Source organism: Rhineura floridana, chromosome 2, assembly GCF_030035675.1.
Source record: "Rhineura floridana isolate rRhiFlo1 chromosome 2, rRhiFlo1.hap2, whole genome shotgun sequence".
Lineage (NCBI taxonomy): Eukaryota > Metazoa > Chordata > Lepidosauria > Squamata > Rhineuridae > Rhineura > Rhineura floridana.
Window position 1 is genome coordinate 11,004,815 of NC_084481.1, and position 26,667 is coordinate 11,031,481.

Consider the following 26,667-nt stretch of genomic DNA (forward strand, 5'->3'; position numbering starts at 1 on the left):
GAAACAGGTAACAAGAGAAAATAAACTAACTATCACATCTGCTGGTCCAACAAATACCCATGTCCAGTTAAGACCTCTAGGCTGCCTATAGGATTGCACTCAGTTCTAAGCAGAACTAAGCAGGGAATTTCAGAACTAAGCAGGAAGGGACTGGATGGAATGAGACCCTGTCAGCATATTGCACCTCTGCTCAGAGATCTGCTCTAGCTACCAATTTTCTATTAGTATATAAAGCCCTCAACAACTTGGGACCAGTTTACTTGAAAGATTGCCTCACACCATATGGGCCCACTCAACCGCTTCAATCCACAGAACTGGCACTTTTACAAGTGCCACATAATGTTAATCCTGCACTTGCAAGAAATCAATTTTTCATTGTGGCAGCACCTACTCTTTGGAACTCCATGCCCATTGATATTAGGCATGTACCTTCACTATATTATTTAAGATACCTGCTAAAAAACTTTTCTGTTTCAACAAGCTTTACCAGGCATATAATTTTTACTTGCAGTTTTGATATGTAATTTTATTATATACAATTGTTTTAAAATGATTAATTTTACTTGTATATAATTGTTTATGTTAACTTGTTTTTACCTTTCTACTTTTGTCAGTATTTTTAATGAATATTTTAGATTTTTATTTGTAAACCACTTAGGGGTTTTCTGTCAAGTAAGAGGTATATTATTTTGTCAAATAAATAAATAGAAATATAGCACTTCTCAATAGATTTATTTCTGAGTAGACATGCACAGTCTGATCCCCTGCATGTTTACTCAGGCATAAAACCCAATGAGTACAATAAAGACGACCTCCAAGTAGCAATGGAAGAATCTGTCCATTTCTGTTCTCTCCGTTTCTCATTTTCCCATGCTTAATTCAGTTCTCCACATTTCTGCAGCAATTTGTGACTTTTTGAAAAAAAATCCTCATGAAAATTCTTCAGTATTTTAATGCAATTTTCTCTCAATAAACACATCTTGGATGCAGTTTCGACTGATGTATACATTTTTGCAAGCAATTTATTGTAACATAATGCATTTTATATGTTATTTTCACATTCATTGTTATGCATACTTTTTGTTAATATATGCATTTTCTAATGTGTGCATTTTGAAAAAACCTGGGGAACTGCATTGCCAAATTCAGAGAGGTGTTAACTTTGAGGTGTGTTTTGGTTCTCATATCGTTTCAGAATGTGCAGATTTGGTAGATTTGCCTTTAAATGCAAACTGAATTGAATTTCCTCCCCATCCCTACCTCCAAGTAAAGGGTGCACAGCATTGCAGCCTGTACCTACTTTTCCCCTGCCACTGAGTAATTAGATCTGATTCTACCTACATAATCTACTTTCCCTCTGCTTCATCTGTACTGTCTTACTATGTCTACTCATGTTAATTTTAATTAGGAACAATCACACATCCTGGTAGAAATGGCCAACCCAAGAGGTGGGAGTGGGGATGCGGAGTGGGGAGAAGTGCATGTTGGGCTGGTGACCAGTAGGCATTACTGTCTCTAGTAGTTTTCCATGAAGCCTGCAAGTGTGAAGACGTAACTGTGGTTAAGGGAGAGTTATGTCTATGCCCTGTCTGGGAACAGACTGCCAGGGCCGTTGCTATGGTAGCCATCTGATAGCGACTGGGAAAGTTCTAACAGAGTCTGTGTGTTGCTTTCTCTTCTGAATTATGCCTCTGAGCTGAGAGGCTGTCTTTTGTGTTTATCTATGGAGAGAGATGTACCAGAAGGGGGGTGACTGAAGAATCTCTACATGTATTTACTCTTAAGCCTCTGGCCTTAATGTCTTTCAATAAAGACTCTTAACATGCTCTGAAGAAGTTTCTTGCTCAACTTAACTCCAACGTAATGTATGCTGTTTCACACAACAACGCACACATGCCAACAGTGCATGCATTTATGCCAACAAAAGGGGGGAAAGTATGTGTAACTCTTTGAGTTGCAGTTCCTCTGTTGCTAGCTAACATCAAGATGTGAAAGGTCTTAAATACTTAACAGCTTTAAGCCTTTAGCAATTAATTGATATAATTAATCATGTGGTCTCCTAATCTGTTTTTAATTGGAGCGGTCTGATGAGAAGCAGAATTAAGTGCATGTAGTGTATATGTTCACTAAAAATGGTTAAATTTGTTTTCAAACTAACAGACTGGATTGCCTGTGTTGCTTCCTGAATTGGTGATAAAGTAGATGTGATAAAGTAAATTCAATCCAGATAAGACAGAATGAATGATAGTGGGGAATTCAGTGAATTGGTTGGCTGGTGGGGATTTGCCTTTTCTGGACAGGATTGTGTTCCCCTATAAACAGCAGGTTGCTGATGTTGGGCTTGTGGCCCAGAGTGCCTTTTATCAGCTTTAGCTGATACTTCACTTATGCTGCAACAGGATGATAGAGACTACTGTAATGTGGCTGTTGAAGACCATTTGGCAACTTCAGCTTGTATACAATGTGGTGGTACAGGTGTGAAAGAATATTCACATATATCCTGTTTTGAAGTGTCTGCAGCAAGGTGCCAAATGGCTTCCAGGCTCAACTTAAAGTGCTAGTTGTTAGTTTGTAAAGACTAAGACAGGTTTTAGGGTTTTTTAGAAATTATTTGTTGCATTTATACTCCCTATTGCTTATAACATTATATGGCTTTGTTATTATGTAGCGTTTTGCTCTGGGTATTTTACTAGAAGAGCAGGTTATAAATAAGCGTATTGGTATTGAATCCTGATTATCTCAGGCAGAGCTTGGAAAAGTTACTTTTTTGAACTACAACTCCCATCACCCCCAGCCAGCCTGGCCACTGGATTGGGCTGATGGGAGTTGTTGTTCAAAAAAGTAACTTTTCCAAGCTCTGATTCTCAGGGAACATCTTCTGTATATTTTGCAGCACTGATGAGGTCCTGCTCTGAATTCCATCTAATGAGGAGCCTAGATTAGCTTCCACTAGGAGCAGGGCCTTAGCTGTAGGAGCACAACATGATCCCTTTGATTTCCTCTCTGCTAACTTTCTGAAAATGGGCAAAAATGTTTTTGTTTTGGATGACCTTTGAAAGGTGATTGCTTACTTAGTATAATTACTTACTGAGTTTTGTTGTGGTGCTGTTTTTTTTTGTTTTTACTGTTTTATTTAAATTATTTTATGGATATTTTCTTGGTTTTTAGTTTGTGAACTGCTTTTAAAATTAACATGAAAAACTGTATATAAATATAGTATGTAAATGATTTTTTTAAAATGAAAAATACCTTCCTTAAACTCTCACACTGAGATTCCATTTAATTTTCAAATTATATATTAGAAAACATTTTCTAATTTTCATCTGTTAAAAATCCAAGAAAATTAAACTAAGAAAACTTAAATCAACTGACAACCCTAATACATGTACATTCAATTTGCTACACACTCCTCCAGGACTAAAAATGAACACCAAAACAACTCTTTCACTCACTCCTGGCTTCTTTGAACACCTGCATGGCTTCTGGGTTCACTTTGATCCTCCCTGTAGCTTCTTCTCCCAGAGTCTCCCATTTCACCAGGTTCAGGTTAGCACCAAAGTCAATCAAGAGGTTGACAAAGGCCACATCGCAACCATGTCTCAAGACTGCATCCATGACACACACAGCAGAGCCCCTGGAGAAGCCTTGTATGTTTACAGGCCCACAGGAGTTAAAATCTGGGTTGGCTCCTGCTTGCAGAAGCAGCCTGAAGCACGGCAGGTTGTGATAGGCTGCACTAATGTACAAAGGGCAGACCACCAGTGATGTGAGTGGCCGGGAAGATGGGCTAGGGATTCCTGATGTCCAGTGGTGATTAACATCCACGTCAGCACCATACCTGAGGACAGAAAACAAAATTCATTTGGAAAGACTGTTGTAGCCCTGCTTTAGTTTTGTCCTTTTGTGGAAGGGAGGGTTGCTAGGCAACTGAAAAAAAATCCAACTTCAACCACTTTCAAGTTCTAACAACCCTCACATGTGTTTAAATCTTGCCTTGTATAAAGGCTAGGTTGAAGCTCTGTGTGGCTGTGTGCCTTAGAAGTGCTACAGGAAAGACAGGAGGACCCTAGCAGCACCGTCATCTGTCCTGGTTGTATTTCATGCCTCTTGGACCAAGAGGGACAGGAATAAAGCATATGAAGCCTAGCAGACATTTCCCATCCGCCATCAGATTGTGCATCCCTTGGATTAGGTGCAATTGTCAGACAATAGATAAGGGCTGGACTTCTCTTCAGCAGTCCAAGCACCTTACCCTGTCTGTTTCTTGCTGCACTTTAGGCTCCTGTATCTCTCCCTTCAGTTTTGGAAGGTACAAATTGGTACGAGCCTCACGATGGGGCACAGAGGCTTTGGTGAGTCCCTCTCTACGGGTTGCACCGATTAAATGTGTTTTTCACTGTGTGCAGGTATAGATAAGAACATGGCTTTTGTGTGTGTGTGACAGCATTCACCTGTACGGAGAACCAGCACCTCTTTTTTACTGTCCATGTCAGCCATTGTGCTGCCACCCACAGCACTTTTATCGATATATGAGGCTCCTAATGTTTTACCAAAAAAGCATTGTGTGTGTGTGTATCCATGTCTATAAAACCACACACATTTATATGTTCCCTCTAGTGCTACTAAAAGTCAGCTTGCTAGTTGCTCGGATAGCTTTTACATGGAAAGATGGAAACAGAGAGTCCTCATCAATCAGAATATAAACTAAAAATGCCAAGACCCTAGAGATGAGCTAGTGGGAAAGAATTATGCCGCCCTCTATGGGAAAAATGGAAAATAAGCTTGGATGTAACACTCCCCACTGAAACAAACAAGCTGCATATACTCTCCTAAGTGTTTTGGGAAGCATAATATTGAGAGGGTTGTCTAAAATGTGGCCAAATAAAAGGGGGGCATTGATTACTTAAACAGGCAAGATCGTCATATTGAACGGGAAAATCACAGCGTTAGAAGTGACCAAAGATATTCCAGATCATCTCTTGTCTAAAATAAAAACAATTCAGCCACTGCATAGATCACCCTGCACAATTCAGGCCACAGCATGCCATATCCCTAACTTAGAAAAGATTTTGGAAGAATTTAGGTTAAGAGTTGACAAAATCCTGCACTACAGTGTATTTCACATCTTTCATCCCTACTCCCCCAAATGGGTGTGTGGACCAGGGGTGAGCTAAGCCGTATTCACACAGTCAGATGTCTCAGTTGTTAAGAAAGAGTTTGCATTAAAAGGGTACTTTATACCTTTCCTGGCCCTGTTGGAAATGAGTGCAGGCGTTGAGCTGATGCTCAAACCTGAAATGCAGAATCGGTGTCCTCAATATGCACACTAACTTTATCTTAAGATCAAGGGAAGTATTGACCGCAGACGGAGAGTGCCCAAACAAGTGAATGAGTTAAGCAAAGGCCACCCATTGCTCAGCCAATAAGAATAACAAAGCAGTGAGCAGCCCAGTTTTCAGCACAGAGAGCCCTGAATCTGGAATAGTGTCTGGCTAGATTCTGTGTGCTAGACTTACACATTATTCCCTAATTAGAAGTCATCATTGGTGCTGGCTAAGAGAATGAGCCGTGGGGCTGCTGGTTCAGGTCTCACTACAGCCAGGAACTCATAACATGGCTTTAAGCAAGCCACTGTCTCTCAGCTTCCGTTCCCCCACTCCTGCATAACGGAATAATATTAGCCTACCTTACAGGGCTGTTGTAGATAATGCAAGTACTTTAGACATTCAAAATACTATATTCACACTAAGTAGTAGTAGTATTGTGCTGATCTTCCTCCTCTATCCCATATCAGTTCAGGTGTCCCTGTGAGTCAGCTGAATGGGAAGAGAGAGGGAGGAGAGAGATGAGGAGCACCACAGAGGAAAGCTGAAAGATTCCACCCCCCACCCCCTTTACGAGTTGCCTACCATTTATTCTGCCTCCTTGACCCATTAAATGTGACTTTCCCAGTGCTGCATATGCACACAAACACCGTCAGCATTGCTTAACTTGTTGCCTTCCAGAGATCTCACAATTTCGGTAAGTATCAACAAACAGGGATGTACGCACCTTCAGAAACTGAACCTTTTTGTAGAAATAGAAGTTGGCAGAGTAGAAAACATGGATAGCAGCAGCAAAGAACAAAACAAAAAGTGGCAGCTTGCCAAATAAATTGCCAAGCATCATTTTCTGTTTACTGCTGGGCAGATCTCAAAGAACAGAGCAGGAGTGCAAAGGTACTATTCCAGTAGCAAGTATCGTTGAGAACCTAAACAATGTATTTGTTTGAAACAGACATTCCGCAGAGTAGTTGCTATTGCGCGTATAGAAAAGGTTTAAAAAACAAAACTCAGCAGTCAGGAAGCTGAAGCTTAAAAAGCACAGCATTTGTGTTTGGCTTTGCTGTAACCTGGACTCCTAAGGAGAAGTCTCCAAATGTCCCTAAGGAGAAATGAAATGAATCAGGAATGACTGAAGCTTCCCATCCAAACAGTCTAATGAGGGTTTTCTGCTTTCCTAATTATACCTTTCCATTCCCTCCCAAGTTAATGAGGATATTCTGTGCCAGAGTTTCTTGGGATGTCCTGGCTATGTCTGTAGGTAGGCCTTACTAGTCATTACAGAGTTGGAAAATACCATTTTGAAGAACACAAATATTGCCTTGCCAAGTCATTCAGTCCTACCTATGAATTTCCACCTTCAGCGACTACTCTGACTACATAAAATCATGGCATAGCTCCAATCCAATAGGGGTACATATAGTCTTCTGCCTCTGCAGCGCACACAGTTTTTGCTTCCTGATTTAGCCTTTCAGGGAAGGGAGTGCTCCAGGCCCTTCAAACAGCTCTCTCACATTCAAAAAGCACTTTGAATATTAGACACATAGCTGTTTAAATGACAAATACTTTACCCACTGACTCCAAATTATGAGAACATGCACTTCTCCAAATTGTGAGAAGTTCCAGGGCCTGCACTACAAATTTTAGTTTCCTTTGGATGCAGGAGCTTAAGAATCATATTACTTCTCCGTGTGATAGTTCTTTGCAAATATACAAGTAGCGCAGAGTGGAAATAAAGAGACTCTTGCAGCAGACAGCACAACCACCAATTCTGCATCAGGTCTCCAAAGTGAGCTACTGTACTCCAAGGATGCTTTCCCTTCAACCAGCTCACTACTTTCTTAATATCTGTCTGTCAACACCATTCATACACAATATGCAGCAACGACGGCAAAACAATCTATGCCACAACTGAAAAGCGAATTAAGAGGGCCGGTGGCTGGTGTTTCATGGCAATTCACGTCACAGTGTAACCAGCCAGGCTGTAAGCAAAGTAAAAAAAAACCATAATTAAGTTTTGTTTAAAGCAAGGGGGCGGGGCAGCAGATCTGGAACTGGCACAAAAAATCCAGGGCTCCCCTAATAATGCCTCTGAGGAGCACCAGTGGCTTCTACATGAGTGGCTATTGTTAGAACAGATAGTATTTGCCTTTGCACTAGGAATGCATGCCAATGGCACAAATCCCCATGCTTAACAAAAAAGAGCGACTATCCTGAAGATAACCTTCATGTTTTTATTATTTAATATTTTAAAAGTAACCGCAAAAATGCTCTGAACATATGCTAGATTGGAATGATATACGCATGAAAAGGCTGTTTTATATCTCATACTAGAGAGTTGCACAAGAAAAGTGAAAGATGTGTCCTGCTTCAGAATGTATCGGTTATAGCAGCACTTGTACAAGTATTGGCAGAACAGCACCAGTAGCTATTTCCTTTCTGCTCATCATGGTTCTTTGGCTCCAGCTGACTGCTCTTTTGCAATTTAAATTTGAAAATATTCAAGAATGGGCCTTTGAGTCTTGCACTTGAACCTTGTTCCCTGCCACCCAAAATCCAAGAGGGTCTCCTTGCTTCTGAAAGGTTGAAAAGGGACAAGCCAAATATGCTTCCGAAATGTTCTCTGGCAGCCTGGGTGAGGGATGGAACACAGCAGTTCCGCTATTCACTTCTCAGATCTGCTTCTCATATTTTCCCTTCCCGACAGACACAAAAACAGCCGCTTCAGAAAAAATATGTATTTTGAACATTGGAAATGTTGGTATTGGCACAGGTGTGTTTTCAGTCTAAATGTATGTACTGGGAAACCAACACATGTGTCAGCTTCCTGATGCATGACGTACCTAGGACAAAAAATGTTTAGAGATGCTCCAACACAGGACAGACCAAAACAAAATTATTTTTGTTTAGGTCAAGTTAGACATGATGTGGGATTTTGTTTGCTGGCTTGTTTTAGCAGCGGTAATGTGCGTATGCATGTTTGTATTTGATTGGTGCAGTGCATTTTCTGCAATATGTCAAAGAATGGCATAACTGATCCTTTTAAGCTTTCTACAAAGCAATTTAAACTGATTAATAGCTGCCTTTCAACCTGACAATCTGGTATTACCATAGTCATCTTGAAAGAGACATTCTATAAGAAGATGATATTGGCTAGATTCAGTTAATTTTAAACGTGAAAGTTTTCCAAAGTTTACATTTTAATATTGTTGGCCAAAGATCCTTGCCAGCAGAAGTATAAATCTGCACATCATCATGTTACTCCAAAATGCCTATTTCTTCATAAATTCACATGGGTCATGGATGTTTCATGCAAGAAATGCTGGATGTATACAAACTTGCCAAAAAACAGGTGCTGCAATGCATATTCCCCAGTTAGGGTGATCCTGGTTTCCTCCCAGGTTTGGAATGCCAAATACAGTTGTGTCACACTGATTCATTTGAACATTTTGCCCCTCTTCCTACGCTTCAGGTAGGCTGCCTCTTGACGACTCGGGGGGAGGGGCAAACTACATGTGACTGTGTGGGGCAATCTGACAAAGTGACACAGGAGGGAAAGTGTTTAAAGCACAGAGTGTTTAAAGCGCAGAGTGGTAAGCGGCGGTAACACAGCCAAAGCTCTGCTCACAGCCAGAGTTCGATTCCAACGGAAGGAAGAAGTCAAATCTCCGGTAAAAGGAGTCGAGGTCCACTCAGTCTTCCATCCATCCGTGGTCAGTAAAATGAGTACCCGGCATACGCTGGGGAGTAAAGAAAGGCCAGGGAAGGAACTGGCAATCCCATCCCATGTATACAGTCTGCCTAGTAAACGTCGCAAGATGTCACCCTAAGAATCGGAAACGACTCGCACTACAAGTGCAGTGACACCTTTACCTTTACCTTTAGAGGCAGGTTGAAGGCAGTGCCAAACCCATCCACTGCCCATGCTCCTGACCTGAAACTGCCTTCCCCAGCTGTTTCTCTCCTGGTAGGATGCTGGGGCCAGGTATAACTCCTCTCAGAAGAAAAATGTCTGGAGAAATGCAGTTTCAGCTTTCAGGTGACAGCATAGATGTGACATAGGGTTCAGCACCCCTTACTGGCTGCTGTAATGCATTTTAAATCACCCCACTAAATTGAGACTCGGCAACAGTTGGGGTCTGGCATGGCCTGCCACCATCCCATGTTGTCTGGCTCTTAGAATTGAGTGTATCAGCTGCCTCCACTGTGACACATATTATGCTTTTTAGATCTGTATACAGATCTAGGTATCAGTTATAGGGATTTGTTCCCCACCTTTCTACATGGGTAGGTAAACCTGTCAGAGAGCTGGGATTAACTGTGTGCATGTCTGTCAAGTATATACCAGAGGGCAAACTCGAGGGAGGGGGGAGATTGTTTGCTTATTTGCTTTTCCCTAGAATATCCACTCCTTGCCTCCCTTCAGACCCCAGATCAAAACAGTGTGATTTTGGCCTGGGCGATAACTGATTATCTGTTTGGTTCTCTTATCAGGGTTTGTTCCTGGTTTTGCTGCTTTGCTTTTTGAATTTTTTTTCTAAATAAGATTCCGGGCTCATCCAAACGGAGCGGGATAATTCATGTTTTTCATATCTGGTTTGCCATCTGACAGTCCTCACTGTCTTCACCCCCCTGCTTTTTTCCGATTTAAAAAATACGTGGTTTTTGCACCCGCAGACGCAGCGGGAAGACCCGTACATCCTTTTCGCTTTATCCAAGCCCCGCCTGTAAAACCACCCCATCAGCCAATTGGTTCACAAAAAAATGACGCGTGCTCCCCCCCTTTGCAACGCACAATATTGCGCATGTGCTTGAACGTTAGAGCGCAAAAGTTTGAATTTCCCTGTGGCTGTAAAGGAGTTCCTTGCTGCTTGCTACTTACAGGTTTCTCTGTGGCACAATCACTTAGCGCCTTTGGCTGTTAACCAAAAGGTTGGTGGTTCAAGCCCACACAAGGACAATTCATGTTTTCTTCTGTTATTACCCACCACAGTTATAACTCATTTTATTTGGGTTAGAACCAGGAGAGGGGATGTGAAGGGACAAAACTGCTAGCTCCCTTCTTTTGGCTGCCTTCCAAAAGCAGCTCCTCGAGGAGGGGCCCCCAGAGGGGGGTTCCTGCTCCCTGCTTTTCTACCTTTATACATATTAAGAGCATCTGCTGCGCATGCAAATGGTCCCAAATTCAGTCTACGGCATCTCCAGGGTGGGCTTCAGCGCAGCGGGGCTGTTTGCCCGCATTCCCTGCCCAATCCAAGAGCAGCTCCCTGCACCAACCAGCCACACTTCAGTGAGACCAGCCAGGAAAAGGGGGGCTTTACACACAACCACAATTGCAGATCTCACCCAGAGCGGCCGCCCAGTTCGCAGCCTGGCTAAAAATAAACTTGGAATTTTGCATCTGTGCAGTAGTTGCAGAGCCCCCCCTCAACACCCCACCATTGTGATGATTGGTTCAATTTTCCCAGGCTTCCCCCCCCCGATATTTGCACACATGCGCAAAAGTGCAGATACATGATTGGCTGGAATGAGGAGAAGGGGCACGGGGAAACGCCCAAGAACCGCCCATCAGCTGTAAAGTCCGCCGTATTGTGTCCTAGCTCCTGAAGGCACAGCGGATGATTCCCGATTTTAAAAGGCAAATCGCATATTTTGCTGTATTGTCAGGAGCGGATTTAACCCGAGAAAAAGCGCAACACTGCGCAACATCATATGGATGACAAAAATAATGAAAACACAAAGAGATCGTGTATCACATTTTGCAGTCGTCTGGATGAGCCCTCCATGTGTAGCAGTAATGCATGCTTTAACCTTTTTTAAGTTTTTATGATTCATTCATTGCTAGCTGCCTTGGTGGATAGGCAGAATAAAAATATTTAATAAATGGAAGCAAATAAATAAAATGGGTCTTTAAATGTTTAAGTTTGGTAGGATTGCACCTATTGTGTTTGAGGGAACATGGAAGTTTGGTTTGTGTTGTTTGATGAGCAATAGCTGATTCACACATCAGCCGTTGTCACCTGATGTTGCAGTTGCAGAGTAATTATGTTAACTTATTCTCAGAATGGTCAGAGAGAGGAGAATAAAACAGTGTCATCTTGAGCACTTTTAAGTGAGAAATTTTGTAAAAAACACACAACCAAAGTGCAGATATTCAAAAGGAATTTGAATTTCTGCTACCCTGAAAAAGTAATTCTCAAGTCTTTCCATCTGGTGCTCTCCATTTTCTCAGGATCCTCCCCTGCTATCTTCTCACCACTTACAATTGTTGCCTGTTGTAATTGGCACTTCCTGTGGCAAATATGTAATGTTCATTTGATAATGGGCTCCTAAGCAAAGATGAAGTGAAATTAATCTGTATTTACCGGATCAACTGTTTCAGGATGTCAGCCCTGCCCACCCGGGCAGCATGATACACTGGAGTGCTGCGATGGTGACGGCTCCCATTGGGGTCAGCACCCGCTTGCAGAAGAATCTGTGCACATTCCCGGTGCCCATTCATGACAGCTACATACAGGGCAGTTTGCCCTTTCACGTCCACAAGGTCGATCTCTGCCCCTTTCTGAATCAGGAAGTCCACGCAGTTTCCATGTCCTGCTGTGGCAGCAATCCGCAGTGGCGTGCAAGGCAGCCAGCCACAACACCACACTGATTTCTCATTGATGCGGCTGAAGAAATCAAAAGCAGCACAACTAAGTTATCTATGAATGTGCATGGATCCTGCCTTGTTTCTCCTGTGAACATGCACTATTCTAAACAAGTGTAGGGCAAAAATTAAAGATAAGCTCCAACTTTTCTGTCCCTGGATTCTGTCCCTGGATGTCTGCATGCATGCTTTCTGTGTTATGTATAAGGCATTTTATTGGAAGCATGGGAAGAAAACCTTGACAAACTAACTATATAGGACACAGCCACGTGCTATACTCCAGCCTTTGCCAACCTGGTACCTTCCAGGTGTTTTGGACTACAACTCCCATAGCTCTCAGCCGGCATCCATTTGATCCTTCTCATTTAAGGAAAAGAAAAACCTGTAAAGAGTCCATCACTGACTGTACACGTGAACCTACATGCAATCCCAGCTTACACATACACTGTACATCTGAACCTGTGTACATCTGAATAATTTGCACAGGAAGCCTATTCATAATTTGAACTGTGCAAAAATGGCCAGTACAGATCACACAGATGGCATGAGCATGCAAATGGGACCTTGAATGCACAGAGGCCAGGAGGGATGATCAGCGGGAGATCCTTTTCTCCACACATGAAGATTTACCTTTGGAAGCTTTCTTCCTCCAACAAGTTTCTAATGGTCTGCAAATCACCCACATAAGCAGCATCATGCAGTCTGGTGTCCGCACAGTGCTCGATGGGATGGTCACAGAACTGCTCCTTCAACCACTCCTTCAGATTGCGACCTGTGCTGGAGAGATTGTTGCTGCTGTTAGATCATAAAACTCAGCATGAGCTCAGCCCCCTGCCCTGTCCATGGGAGTCTCTTGTTGTCACTGGAGAAGAAAAAAAGGAAGTACAGCAAGGAAGACCCAGAGTCAGAGCGGCTCAGGCAGGGCCCAAGATGTTTACAAGCTCTCTGAGTCCGTTCAGATAGAGAGGGTATGGTTTTCTCCAGAGATGTGAAGGCAATAAGATAGGACTATGTTGCCCTTCAGTACAAGATGCTCATTTTTTAACATATGGTCTCTGTTCAAACAGGGTTGTGGTTTTTTAGGTTTGGGAGATAATATTTTAAAAATCTGCAAAATCTATTTGATAACAAGAGACCACAGTGGGACATAGCACTATTATACTGCCTCCAAACCTGGGAAAAATATTGTTTATAATAATCCATCCCATTATCTGCCCTGAAAACGAATGCCTTGGAATGCAGCAAATAGGTGTTCAAGCCACTTCCATTGCATTAAAAATGTTACCTCTTTCTTTACCCTAAAGTCTATTTAGGGAAGTATCTATAGATTTGGAAAGTTGTCTAAAATGTTGCATAATTTGGTTCCTAGATGAATTCAATTGGGCTAGATGATCTATTTATTCTGTTTGAAATGGCTATCAGTCAAAAGACGTAATTAAAAACTTCCATGTGTATCAATACTATGCCTTGTATTAGGTATTTCTAACAAATATAAATTTAATATACATAAAATGGCTAGCATTCATAAAACCATGTATAAAACAACCATATATAACAATAAAATGTCATTGTGCTGAATATATCTGAAACGTGTTAAACCTATACAGGTCTTCTTCAGCGGGAACTGTAAATTTTTATCAGCTGAATGTTATTGTGCTCCTTTGGCATTCCTAGATCCTGTAAACAATAAGTGCTATCGACACCTTTTCTGTACAGATATGTATCTTGAGCAGACAATTGAGACTGAAGAATAAATATTAAGGATCCATAGTATAGCACAGTGGGGAGGAGAGCCTAGCTGGGAGTCCAGAGTCTGTGAGTTCAAATCCCCACTCATGTCTCCTCGGTATAAAGAGCCAGCTAAAGATCAGCCCCACAGTGAGTGGCTCAGGGGTTATGTGCCCTGCCACCTGTGTAGCCATGGGCAAGCTGCATAGTCCCAAGGAGCCCAGTTGCCCCCCAGCCAGAGCTTGGAAAAGTTACTTTTTTGAACTACAACTCCCATCAGCCCCAGCCAGCATGGCCACTGGATTGGGCTGATGGGAGTTGTAGTTCAAAAAAGTAACTTTTCCAAGCTCTGCCCCCAGCTGGCAGTTGCGGACAAGGAAGGGGCTGGCTTGTGCAGCTGTGGCAAGCTGAGCAGGCCCTAGCCAGCTGGGGAGGACTAACCTCAGAGGAAGCAATGGTAAACCCCCTCTGAATACCACTTACCATGAAATCCCTATTCGTAGGGTAGCCATAAGTCAGGATCGACTTGAAGGCAGTCCATTTCGATTTTTAGTGATGCAGGCCTCTCTAATTCAATGAAATTGCTTGTTATCTCAGCCAGCTAGCTTGACAGCACAAGATAAAAATCTGTATAGAAAAGGTGTAGGTCACACTCATGGTTTACAGGATCTAGGAATGCTAAAGGAGCACAACAGCATTTTGATGCTCCACATCATTAATTTAAAGCACATTAAACACATATTTGAAGCATGTGAATCCCACTACAGAATCATGGAAACTGTAGTTTGTTAGGGGTAGTGGGAACTATAACTGGGAGAGGAAAACTATACTTTCCGAGATACTTTAGGGGAAGTCATGCACTTTAAATGCAAGTTGGATGTGCTTTAAATGTATTGTGTGGATCTACTTAATAAACTTTGCCTGCATGTAAATCGTTTTAATTAATTTTTTTAATGGAAATGAGCTATAAAGTTTACTGGGTGACCATGGGCTACTCACTATCTCTCAGCCTAATCTGCCCCTCAGGATGAAACAATAGAGGGGAACCATGACCACCCCAAGGAAGAAGGGCACACTTAAAATGTAGAGGAAGTATTTTCAACCATAGTGTGAAATCAAATACTTATTGGGACATAGTATGAAGAAATATTTATATAAGCATGACTGTCAAAGACATTTATTATTTACACAACCTGTGAAGATATTTATAGTGCAATCCTATGATTGTTTACTCAGAAGCTTACCCAAACAGGGAAGCGTGCACAGAACTGCAGCCTCAAGTGATACCCAACCCAAAATTCAGAATCATGCCACTTTAAACTCCCAGGCATTTTAATGTTTAATGCTTTATGTTTAATGTTTTTAGTTTAATGTGTTCCTTTGTTACTGATTTTATTCTATATTGTATTTTAATCTCGTTTTGTACACCGCCCAGAGAGCTATTAGCTATGGGCGGTCTAGAAATGAAAATAAATAAATAATAAAATAAGCTGTTTTGCAACTGTTTATACATTTTGTGGTTATTGGATTTTAAAGGAATTTATTTCTTGTTGTGAGGTGCCTTGGTTTCCAATCAGCAATCCTACCTCACAGGGTTGTTGGGAAGACTACACACACACATATACTGGAGATATAAAAATACATAGACCCCATATAATAGTTTATTGTCAAAACCAGTTGGTCATTGCAGAACATTTTTTTTAAAAAAAAATCAGTATTAGTTTCCTACAAGATAAAAGCAGTGATACCTATGTAAGCCCTGCCTAATTGCTTTAAAAAATAGGACTGGAGAGGGAGAGAAAGATTTACAACACAAGCACAATCCTTTGCCATGTTCACTCAAAAGTCCCATTAATTTACAGCACAATCCTAACCGTGTCTATTCAAAAGTAACTCCTACTGAATTCAATGGGGTTTACTCTGGGTATTTGGGATTAGCATTGCAGCTTTACTCCCAGAAAAGCGAGTATTGGATTAAAGCTTCATATTGGGAAGGTTTTCAAAACAGTGCCACCTTCAACAGCCCAGGAAAATTTAAACTTGTTTGATTCCTACATGCAACAGAAAAAAATACTTTTGGTGCTGCTGAAAGGTATATACTTACTCATTTTACGAGATTTTCAGATAAACATGGGGAAAAAACAAGTTTTCTACCTTTGCAATGTAGTCTAGGTACTGCTTGGAGGCCCAGAAATCCCTTGTCAATCACAACCCTGACTTCACTTACTGGCTACAAATCTGAAAGGGTGGGGTTAGAGCAGCCAGCTAAGAGATCATTTCACTGAAGTTGTGGGGGCAGCGGCTGACGTTTTGGTGTACATCTCATGCACCAGACCACCTAGAAACTTAATTTTATTTTTAAATGAAAGCTGAGAGTCCGGAGATTAAGCTGACTCACCCGGAGACCTAGAGAGGATGCAAACAATCCAGAGTCTCCGGCTGAAAACCAGACATCTGGCAACCCTTACACTTAGCTTTGTTTGTAATTTTCAGAGCTGTTACCTATCTTGGGCCTTCTACACAAAAGTAAATTAACAAAATTATCCCTTCAGAATGGCAGAGATACCACAGTATATCTTATTTGTTTTTTGTTTGTTTTTTAAATCGAGTAGGGAAGGTTTGAAGAAAAACCCAGAATTAGGAAGTTGCATTATGATTTTCCATTTTTAACTGCAATATAAGCATGAGCTGGGATATTATCAATGAAATAATGTATTTATGATCCTAGTAAACAGGTTCAACAAATCCAGTATTCAACTGAGAAATACAAATGTATTGATTTATATTAGTAACTGCTCTTTACCGCAGAGAAAATAGGTGAACAATCATAATTAGACACCAGAGACTGAGTCCTAGTTTTCACTGCCATTGTAAACCTGTGTTTGGAGTTTTTCCCTTCAGGTGGGGGCTACAAACTCATGCAGAGGATAGATAGAAATACAAAGATCTATCTATCCTCACATCATATAGAAAACAACATGAGAACGATGCTTATTCATATGGAGAACCATCATATTGCTTATATTTTATTCCTATACCAAACCTTAGTTAACAGGACATTATTGTGGCTTTCAGATGAAACAATGTGTAAGTGGCCAGGTTATACCAAAGGCAAGTTTAATTACTGAAAGACAATAGAAGACAAAAACAAAGGTCAAGAGCAGTAGGGTTTTTTTTAAAAAAAATTGCAAATTAAAAGTGAAGAATTGGTTTAATAACTGCATAAAATCCAGTGACAAAATCAATCAACAAATACTTTTTTTTTAAAAAAAGTTGCATTTAAAGCCACAATCTCTAAACTCATTTGCTAGAATAATTTACAGAGCAATCCAATTTATGGAAAGTTGGCAGAAAGGGTGCCTGCAGAGGAGGGGCCAGTGGGAAGCTCCCCAGCATCTATTTCCCATTCTAGAGCCGCCAGGAGCTGCGCACATGAATAAAAAAGAAAAAGGCAGGTCTCATGAATACCCTAACAGCGAGTAAGTACTCCTCATTGACTTCCATTAGAATGATTTTCTAGACCGACCTTTTTCTCAGTGTAACTTTGGCCTGGATTGGGACCTGCAGGAGTGCTCCGAACGGGAGTTAGATGTTGCTTAAGTCCCCTCCTTTGGCTTCTCTGACACACTCCTGAAACACCCCTTTTTCGGGCCTTACGTCAGCTCCCACCAGCACACTTTCTGCCAGATTGGGCTTCCCCTGCAGAACCCTGGCTGAGCTGGTAGTGTCCCAGCTCTGCCACGGTGGAGGGGCTTCTGTTGGTGGAGCCCAGAGGAACCAGGACTCTGCCGGCTCAGCCAGGGGCCCACCATATCCAATTCCCCTCAAGCCTGCATAAATACACGTTGGATTGCACCTTTAGAGCAACGGTGCAACCTGGGTACCCATTATCAATTACATTTCTACCATAAGTGAGTCACTATTATCTGATTAGGTTAAATCATACTATAGCAGAATACGTAAGTATTCTGAGTTATTTACTTTTTAAATAATGTAAAGGTACTTTATAACGAAGAAGTTGACACATAACTGTGTGTTATTGCTGAGATTGTAGAGAAATATTTGACACATTTGTAACAAAGGAAAATTTCTGTAGATGTGCAGGATATTAAAGTGCTTTAAATCTGCTCACTGACAAAGCCAGATATATACAGCAAAGCCTCTTGCCAGCATTTCCACAGACACACCCTCAAGAAACAGTCATTGTCCTGAGTTGGAGTCACTGCAATCACCAGGGTCAGAAACAGGTCCTCACCCTAATATTTCTCAAAATGTACCATTTGAATACGAGAGTAAAAAACTGCACTTATTTATTTAGTTAATTTGTATCATTTGTATCTCTTCTTTCCACCACGAGGAATGCTGTTGCAATGAGGGTAAAACCAGCCTTTTAACACAGGAATGAATGGACTGGCTCTCGTTCAATGAGGGAATGGCAAGTGTGTGCTTCCGTAGACCCTTTTGCTACTATCTGTATTCAGCTCTCATGTTTGTACAAAATCAAACAACTTGCCAAGGTGGGTAACTATCATTATCCCTATTCTGCAGAAACAAATAGAGTGGACAGAGCAACACTCTCCCCAGATTAATCTGGCAGTTGAGCTAAGAATACATTCTGGGTCCCATGACTCCCAGCCCACAAAACTGACCACAGTGCCTAGTAGTACATGATGAGTACTTTAAAAGCACACACCTTTTAACAGCATTGGCTCCTAGCATATGATCAACTTACTTTTATCAGATGCCAACCAATATAGTAAGCCATGATGTAGATAATAGCTAATTCGTTATATTAGTAATGTTATTGTCCATAATGACTACTATAAATCATGTGTAAACAATCACTCTCGAAGGACTGAACTGTAGATAAACCTTAAACGGGTAGAACAACAGTACGGAAATAATGGGTTCTAGTTTTAGTAATATGTACAATGTGTACATCTCAAATGACTTTAATACCCTTAAAATCACTTTAAGATCCTGGTGAATATAATCAGAAACCCCACTTTTGTTTAGTTTGTTCAAGGTTTTCAAAGAGCGTTCTGCTTAATGCCATGCACGCTCATCTGGAAAATCCAATCTCAGTCAAAGCACCACTTCCAGGAAAGATTCCTGAGCAATCATTAGCATCTGATCAATTTGAAAACATAGGACAGGCACATGCTGGCTGCTGAGAAAAGCTAGAGATGTTTTGCGTTTTCATCACTTCACCACTCTCAGTGTCAGATCATTACTGAAACCAAACCAAACCAAACCAAACCCAAGAGCCAAGAGCCAAGAGCCAAGAAAGCAACATGGAAATACAAGGTGTCACTTCTTTGAAGCAGGTGGTGGTGGGAGAATGTTCTAAGGGTCTTTATTCCCTTCCTTGTAACCGGATGGTTTCAGGGTTTCTGGTGTCCCTTACATTACCTGCATTTCCACTCATGGCACTGAGACGAATACCATGACCGTTGCCGGGTGTCTGAGCTGCCAGGCTTTCTCTGGCCTCATGCTCAGGAACATCAGTGCCTGCATCCTGACTGTCTGGGTTGCTTGCATCAGCCATCTGTCAAAGGGGAGCCCATTTGCATTCCCGTGGGCCTAGAGCTACCCTGACACAGTAACAGCATCTGAGGCTGACATGTCATTTCCCTTCCTTCGCCTGTGGAGCTGCAAAACTCTCCCAGCCTTTCTCTCACCTGATTGGTGGAAATACACTACCCCAGTGCTTCCTGCTTTCAAGTTAAGGTGGTTTGTAAAAGTCTTTCCCTTTCCCTTTTAAGGCTTTGGTTTCCTTTGACAGCACAGAAGGAAAGCTCAGAATGATCAAGGAGTTGGAACACCTCCCTTATGAGGAAACGGTGCCAAAACTTTTGGGAATTGATGCTTTTATTTTTAAAAGATGCCTAAAGAAGACATGACAGACATTTAATCAAGTTGTACATGGTGTGAAGAAAGTGAAAGCAGGGTTGTTTCTCTCTCAGAACATGAGAAAGCCAGTGAAATTGATTGGCAGTAAATTCAGATATAAACTTTTTTTTTGTAAACTGCTTAGAGGTTTTTTACAATCAAGCGGCATACAAATTTTGTTCAACATTATTTTATTTAATAAAAGAAACATTTCTTCCACACAGTCCATAATTAATGTATGGAATTCATACAAGATGTGGTAATGACTACTGGCTTTAAATGGCTGAAAAGGAGATTTGACAAATTCATGGAGAAGAGAAGCTGATTGAAAATAATTAGTTGTGATAGCTAAATGGAACCTCCATGTACAGAGGCAATATACCTTTTGAATACCAGGGGTGTGTGTGTGTGTTTAGCAGATCTCACATTATAAAATATAAATATAACCATATTAGAATAATGAATATAGAGAACAGCTTCTATGATAGTTTTACCACACACACCAATGTTTTTTGTTTTTTATAGAAAACCGAATATTACATCATTGGGTTTGTGGGGGTTTTTGACTTTAAAAAAAAGGCTTTGCCATTGCCAATACCATACCATATACCCTGGAAATGACCCAGCAGTTACATATAGTGTAAAGCAGAAGAAGTGGTGTAGAGAGAGAACAGGAAAATCTCACTCGCTGTCTTTCTTGGATGAACTGGATCCTTGTCCCTACATGTCTACATAAGAAGAGGGTGAACCTGACATAATTACAGTTTTTCATTTTGGTGCTCAAATTAAGGGTTATTACTTCCTTCCTTTGCAGTGTGCTCTCCAGAAACAGGAACCCTTCAAATCCCCCAAAGTTCCACTCAGACTTGTCTAGTAGCAGGACCCAATACTGCCGTCTTAATTGTAAGTTTGTCAAAAAGGTATTTTTAACTTGCAGCTACTATGCTAAAGCTTGCATTTGGTGAACTGAATTTGCTACAGCTCAAGTGAGAGTCAAATTTCACTATCACTTTGAGCAGCTAGTTTTATTCTGGTTTTGTCTGCTCTGGGTAGGACTTAGCTCATTACTCACAATTACAATTTGGCACATCCTAAGAAACCTCCCTAAGGGACCTTAAATGGCAGACCACTTTGATAAATGCAGCTCTCTTCATGTTCAGCCATGGGCTGAGGATATAGACACTGCTATACAAAGTCCCTGAGGAAAAATAGATAGTTAAATAAATAAATAGGTTTATATAAGTTTGACTATCATGGCTTCTCCCGAAGAATCCTGGGAACTGTAATTGGGTGAGGGTGCCCTCACCTGTTGGCAACATGTAGCACTCTTTGCCAACCTAGATCCCAAGGTTTCCTGAGGAAATAGGATTGTTAAACTTTAAACCAGTGTAAGGCTGCAATTCACCTCCTAAATATGCCAGGGCTGCTGGATGCAGCATAGCTGCAGAGGAGGAAAAAGGGTCTCTGCTGGGCGCTGCTGGGCTCTGCTGGCAGAAATCCACACACACACACACACACACCTGGGTACAGCCACAGCAGCACCAGAGAACTCTGCTGACACCCAGGCACAGCTGGGGCTCAGCCAGCTCAGCCCAGACTGGTGCAAGTGGAGCCAGCAGAAGGCCCAAAAAAGGGGCATTCTGGGGGCATATTGAGGGCGGAACTAAGGGGAGGAGGGCTTACACCACATCCTGAACTTGTTCAGTTTAGTCGTGTGGCCCTCAGTCCTGGCAGCTGATACATCAGGAAAAGGGGTGGTGGAAGGAAACATGCATTTCATTTATTTCTGTCGCACCCTGCCACTGCAGCCAGTGTTCTCCTCTCAGAGCGGCCCCTGAAGGGCAGTTGGATGTGGCGGCCCCTTCCGCCATCTCCACTTCTGCTAGCTCCACTGCTGCTAGCCTCCTCTCAGTTGGATTGCTCTGTGAGCTGCAGTGCAGACATGCTACAGCTGGGAAGTTTAGCATTAAATGGATAACTTTTTCAAGAGGGTTTTTTCGTGGCTTTCCACTTGGTGCACTTTGGATCCCAATCTAGCAGAGATTTCTGATTTCTCAGTATCTCAGCTTTTTTTTTTTTTTTAAGGTTTTTAGCCTTCATGGAAAAGTACAGTCAGTTGTCCTGATATAGCTTTCCTCACATGTGAAGGAGCTCCATTCTCCGTTCTGTTCATTGGAGGTGTTGGAGGTGATGGGGGCATTTTCTATGGTGGTACCCTGACTCTAGAATGATCTCCCCAGGAAGGCTCAACTGGTACCAACACTACAGTCTTTTCGATACCAGATTAAAGCATTTTTCCCTCAACCATTTTGAATTGGTCTCTATTTTGCTTAATAATGTTGTATTTTTGTTGTCTCTCCGTCATATTGTTGTTGAAAAGATATGTTGTTTTTACTGTATTGTATTTTTATTACTGAACACTGCAAAATAAATAAATTAAATTTCAAAATAAATAAAGTGAGAGCTCTGGCTCTACTTTTCTACCTCAGCAGGAACTCTGTGTACATACAGAGACTCATGACCTCAAGCTACGTTTGCAAAATATCTTAAATATGTTGTAAGCAGCTTTGTGTAACAAGTCTAATAAATAATAAATCTAATAAATAATACGTGCTAAAAATAAATCACGCAAGTGGAATACCTTTATGAACAGAGCAGATGTGCGTGTTTTCTAGAGCATTGCAACCTTTAATTTTAGATTAGTATAATTTTTATTTAAAATTACAACTCTATAAGATGTCTTAAGAATAGTTTTTGCCATCTGTTGTTTTATACAAATATGTTAAAACTCCAAAGAAAGTAATGTCATGTTTGCTTTCACTATGGTTGCTGATTCTTTCTACAGTCACATCAACAACATCTGGGAAATTGGTAGGAAAGAAAATATAGGTTCTTTCCACAGAGGTGTCTTAGACGGGGAAGAGGCATTGTTTAGATGTGGCAGCCGGCTGGCCTGCTCCACTGTGTGTCTGTGCAGCTATATAATATTTTTGTAAGGCATTACACTGTAGTCACCTGACAGCCTTCTCGTTGTGGGGATGCAGCAGTGGCGAGCGAGGCCAGTGACAGAACAAAGAGGGAAGGAGGGAGGGGGGCGAAGAGCATGAGAGCAACCGGGCAGTGGTGGGCATCAGCGAGGGAGGGAGGGAAGTGAGATTGAGCAAAGTGCAGGAGAATGAGCAGTGTTTTGCTGCTGACAACAAGGCTGGGGCCAGCAAGCAAGGCAGGAGGGAGGGCAGGAGGCAGGGAGGGCGAGTAGTGGACAGGGGGAGACCAAGAACAGAGTGGGGAAATGAGTGGTGCTTTGCTGCCTTTACAGAGGCTGAGGCTGACAAATGAATGAGGAGGGAGGGAGGAGGAGGGCGAGCAGGCGGGAAGTGGGAGAATGAGTGGCGACCTGGGTGAGCTACAGCATGACAGGCCAGGGCAGCCTTCCTGTGCGGCTCACCTGGGAGGGGAGATGCCTTGTTCTGGGGGGTACCTTGATTATCTGGAGGAGAGGGAGGGAGGTGCCTTGGCGACCTGGGGGAAGGGAGATGGCATGCAAAGTGTGCAGTGGCAAAGCCCCTAGCATATAATACTTTTAGAGTATTCAGAGCACCTCATATATATTAACTTGTAATCTGTACCATTACTTGGGAAGATAGGAGGACTAATGTTAGCGTATTGGAAGAAGCAAAGACCACCAGTGTTGAAACAATGATCCTCCAACATCAACTTCGCTGGACCGGCCATGTTGTTTGAATGCCTGATCACCGTCTTCCAAAGCAGCTACATTACTCCCAACTTAAGGATGGAAAACAGAACATTGGTGGACAGCAAAAGAAATTTAGAGATATTCTCAAAGGTAATCTAAAAAAATGTAACATAAGCATTGAGAACTGGGAAGCCTTGGCCCATGAGAGTCCCAATTGGAGGCCGGCCATTATCAAAGGTGCTATGGACTTTGAAGAAACATGAGTACAGGGCGAAAGGGACAAAAGAGCTAAATCAAGCAAATCCTCATCGTGACCATCTTCCATCTGGAAATCTATGTCCTCACTGTTTCCCTAGGTTAAAGAAAGGTCAGGCTGTTCTAGGTGGGAAAACAACAAACACAAAAGACTTGCCTGGAAGGCGCAGCCCCTTGATTAGATTAAAAGCAGCCAAAAGCTTAAACAGCCCCGCCCCTCGCTCAGGAAGGAAGGAAGCCTGAGAGAATACTAAAGAGTTAAGCCCCAGCTGATAGCCATCAGCCTCAAGTAACACATCATTGGCTGGCAGCAGTAGCTGGGAGGAACCAGCCACACATATAAAGTCAGAGCACCCTAGCGAGGGAGCCTGCTCCACGAGCTAGAGGGAGCCCCAGCTGACAAAGCGTCAAGGCGAGTTAAGCAGCAGAGCGAGTTTGGCAGCAGGGCAAGGAGGCCAGGGCCCCCCACTCTGCCCGTCTGTTCCCTGACCTCAACTAAACCGCAGTCTCCAACCCATTGACGTAATAAACCTTAAACAAAACTATGCAGGTAAGAAGTTAGCAGGGGTGTGGGGGCTTTCCAGTGTTTTGCACCGCCTGCAGCATGTACGACTATCTGCCTGTTGGACAGAAGTCGTGGGTGTGCTCTCGGTGCAATGAGCTCCTGGCTCTCCGGGAACGACTTCATTTCCTTGAGGCCAAGGTGGCGGACCTGGAAAAGCTGAGAGAGGCAGAGAGGTGTGTGGAGAAGGCCTTCAGGGACGTTATAGCTGTGTCCCACTTCAACGATGATAGCTCTCCTGCTATCATGGAGAACGATGGTCTCGGGGAAGGAGAGCATCCAGCTGAGGAAGAGGGAAACGATCCCTTAGAAGGGACCCATTCCTTGGGGGATGAGCAGCTATCCTCTCGTGCCGAGCATATATCTCCAGGGGGTGGAGGGATCCTTGTAGTGGGTGATTTGATCATTAGGAACATAGACAGTGGGGTGTGTGATGGGCATGTAGACCGCAAGGTGTTTTGCCTGCCTGGTGCGAAGGTTGCGGATATCGCCCGTCGTTTAGATAGTTTGGTAGACAGTGCTGGGGAGGAGTCAGTGGTCGTGGTGCACGTTGGCACCAACGACATGGGGAAATGCAGCCGTGAGGTCCTGGAAGCAAAATTTAGGTTGCTAGGTAGGATGCTGAAAGCCAGGACCTCCAAGGTGGCTTTCTCTGAAATGCTACCAGTTCCACACGCAGGACCAGCCAGACAGGCCCAGCTTCGCAGTCTCAATGCGTGGATGAGACGATGGTGTCGGGTGGAAGGGTTCGGATTTGTTAGGCACTGGGGAACATTTTGGGACAAGCCGGGCCTGTACAAAAGGGACGGGCTCCACTTGAACCAGAATGGAACCAGACTGCTGGCACTTAAAATTAAAAAGGTAGCAGAGCAGCTTTTAAACTGACTGAGGGGGGAAACCCGACAGGAGCTGAGGAAGGTCCGGTTCGGAATAAACCTCCCCCCTGGGATAAAAACCAAAGAAATGATGAAATTTTAAAAGGGGTAGGCCTAGAAGTAGGCATTGTGAGAGCAGGGGCACAGGATATAAATTCAGAAGAGCAAAATTACCACAGGCCTAACCACAAGTGCCAAAGACACTTGAAGAGAGACACTGCTTACAAGTGCCTGTACGCTAATGCTAGGAGCCTCTGAACCAAGATGGGAGAACTGGAGTGCTTGGTGTTAGAGAAGAGCATTGATATAGTGAGCATAACCGAGACCTGGTGGAATGGAGAAAACCAGTGGGATACGGTTATCCCTGGATATAAACTATATCGGAAGGACAGGGAAGGACGTATTGGTGGCGGAGTCGCTCTATACGTGAAAGAAGGCATTGAATCCAGCAAGCTCGAAACCCCAAAAGAGCCAGACTCCTCCACAGAATCGTTGTGGGTGGTGATACCGTGCCCCAGGAGGGACTTAATACTGGGAACGATCTATCGTCCCCCTGATCAAAATGCTCAGGGAGACCTTGAGATGAGATATGAAATTGAGGAAGCATCCAAACTAGGAAATGTGGTAGTAATGGGTGACTTCAACTACCCGGACATAGACTGGCTGCATATGTGTTCCAGTCATGACAAAGAAGCAAAGTTTCTAGATATTCTAAATGACTATTCCCTAGACCAGTTGGTCATGGAACCGACCAGAGGGACGGCAACCCTGGACTTAATCCTCAGTGGGGACCGGGACCTGGTGCGAGATGTAAGTGTTGTTGAACCGATTGGGAGCAGTGACCACAGTGCTATTAAATTAAACATACATGTAACTGGCCAATTGCCAAGAAAATCCAACACGGTCACATTTGACTTCAAAAGAGGAAACTTCACAAAAATGAGGGGATTGGTAAAAAGAAAGCTGAAAAACAAAGTCCAGAGGGTCACATCACTCGAAAATGCTTGGAAGTTGTTTAAAAACACTATATTAGAAGCTCAACTGGAGTGCATACCGCAGATCAGAAAAGGTACCGCCAGGGCCAAGAAGATGCCAGCATGGTTAACGAGCAAAGTCAAGGAAGCTCTTAGAGGCAAAAAGTCTTCCTTCAGAAAATGGAAGTCTTGTCCGAATGAAGAAAATAAAAAAGAACACAAACTGTGGCAAAAGAAATGCAAGAAGACAATAAGGGATGCTAAAAAAGAATTTGAGGAGCACATTGCTAAGAACATAAAAACCAACAACAAAAAATTCTATAAATACATTCAAAGCAGGAGACCATCTAGGGAGACAATTGGACCCTTGGATGATAAGGGAGTCAAAGGTGTACTAAAGAACGATAAGGAGATTGCAGAGAAGCTAAATAAATTCTTTGCATCTGTCTTCACAGTGGAAGATATAGGGCAGATCCCTGAACCTGAACTAACATTTGCAGGAAGGGATTCTGAGGAACTAAGACAAATAGTGGCAACGAGAGAGGAAGTTCTAAGCTTAATGGACAATATAAAAACTGACAAATCACCGGGCCCGGATGGCATCCACCCGAGAGTTCTCAAAGAACTCAAAGGTGAAATTGCTGATCTGCTAACTAAAATATGTAACTTGTCCCTCGGGTCCTCCTCCGTGCCTGAGGACTGGAAAGTGGCAAATGT

At 42.6% G+C, this 26,667-nt stretch overlaps 1 protein-coding gene across 2 annotated transcripts in view; it reads right to left on the bottom strand.

The window, feature by feature from the left end:
- Positions 1–19,345, bottom strand: part of ASB1 (ankyrin repeat and SOCS box containing 1) — a 39,563-nt gene extending 20,218 nt beyond the window's left edge. The window contains exons 1-4 of one of the 2 annotated variants that reach the window (XM_061612858.1): positions 19,108–19,345; positions 12,598–12,739; positions 11,687–11,989; positions 3,453–3,838 (exon numbers count right to left, since the gene is read on the bottom strand). In XM_061612858.1, the coding sequence (XP_061468842.1) occupies positions 3,453–3,838; positions 11,687–11,989; positions 12,598–12,739; positions 19,108–19,243 (967 nt within the window). In that variant the 5' untranslated portion in view covers positions 19,244–19,345. The remainder of the gene's footprint in view (positions 1–3,452; positions 3,839–11,686; positions 11,990–12,597; positions 12,740–19,107) is intronic. The other variant, XM_061612859.1, reaches the window with a different exon arrangement.
- Between the last annotated feature and the right edge of the window lie 7,322 nt (positions 19,346–26,667).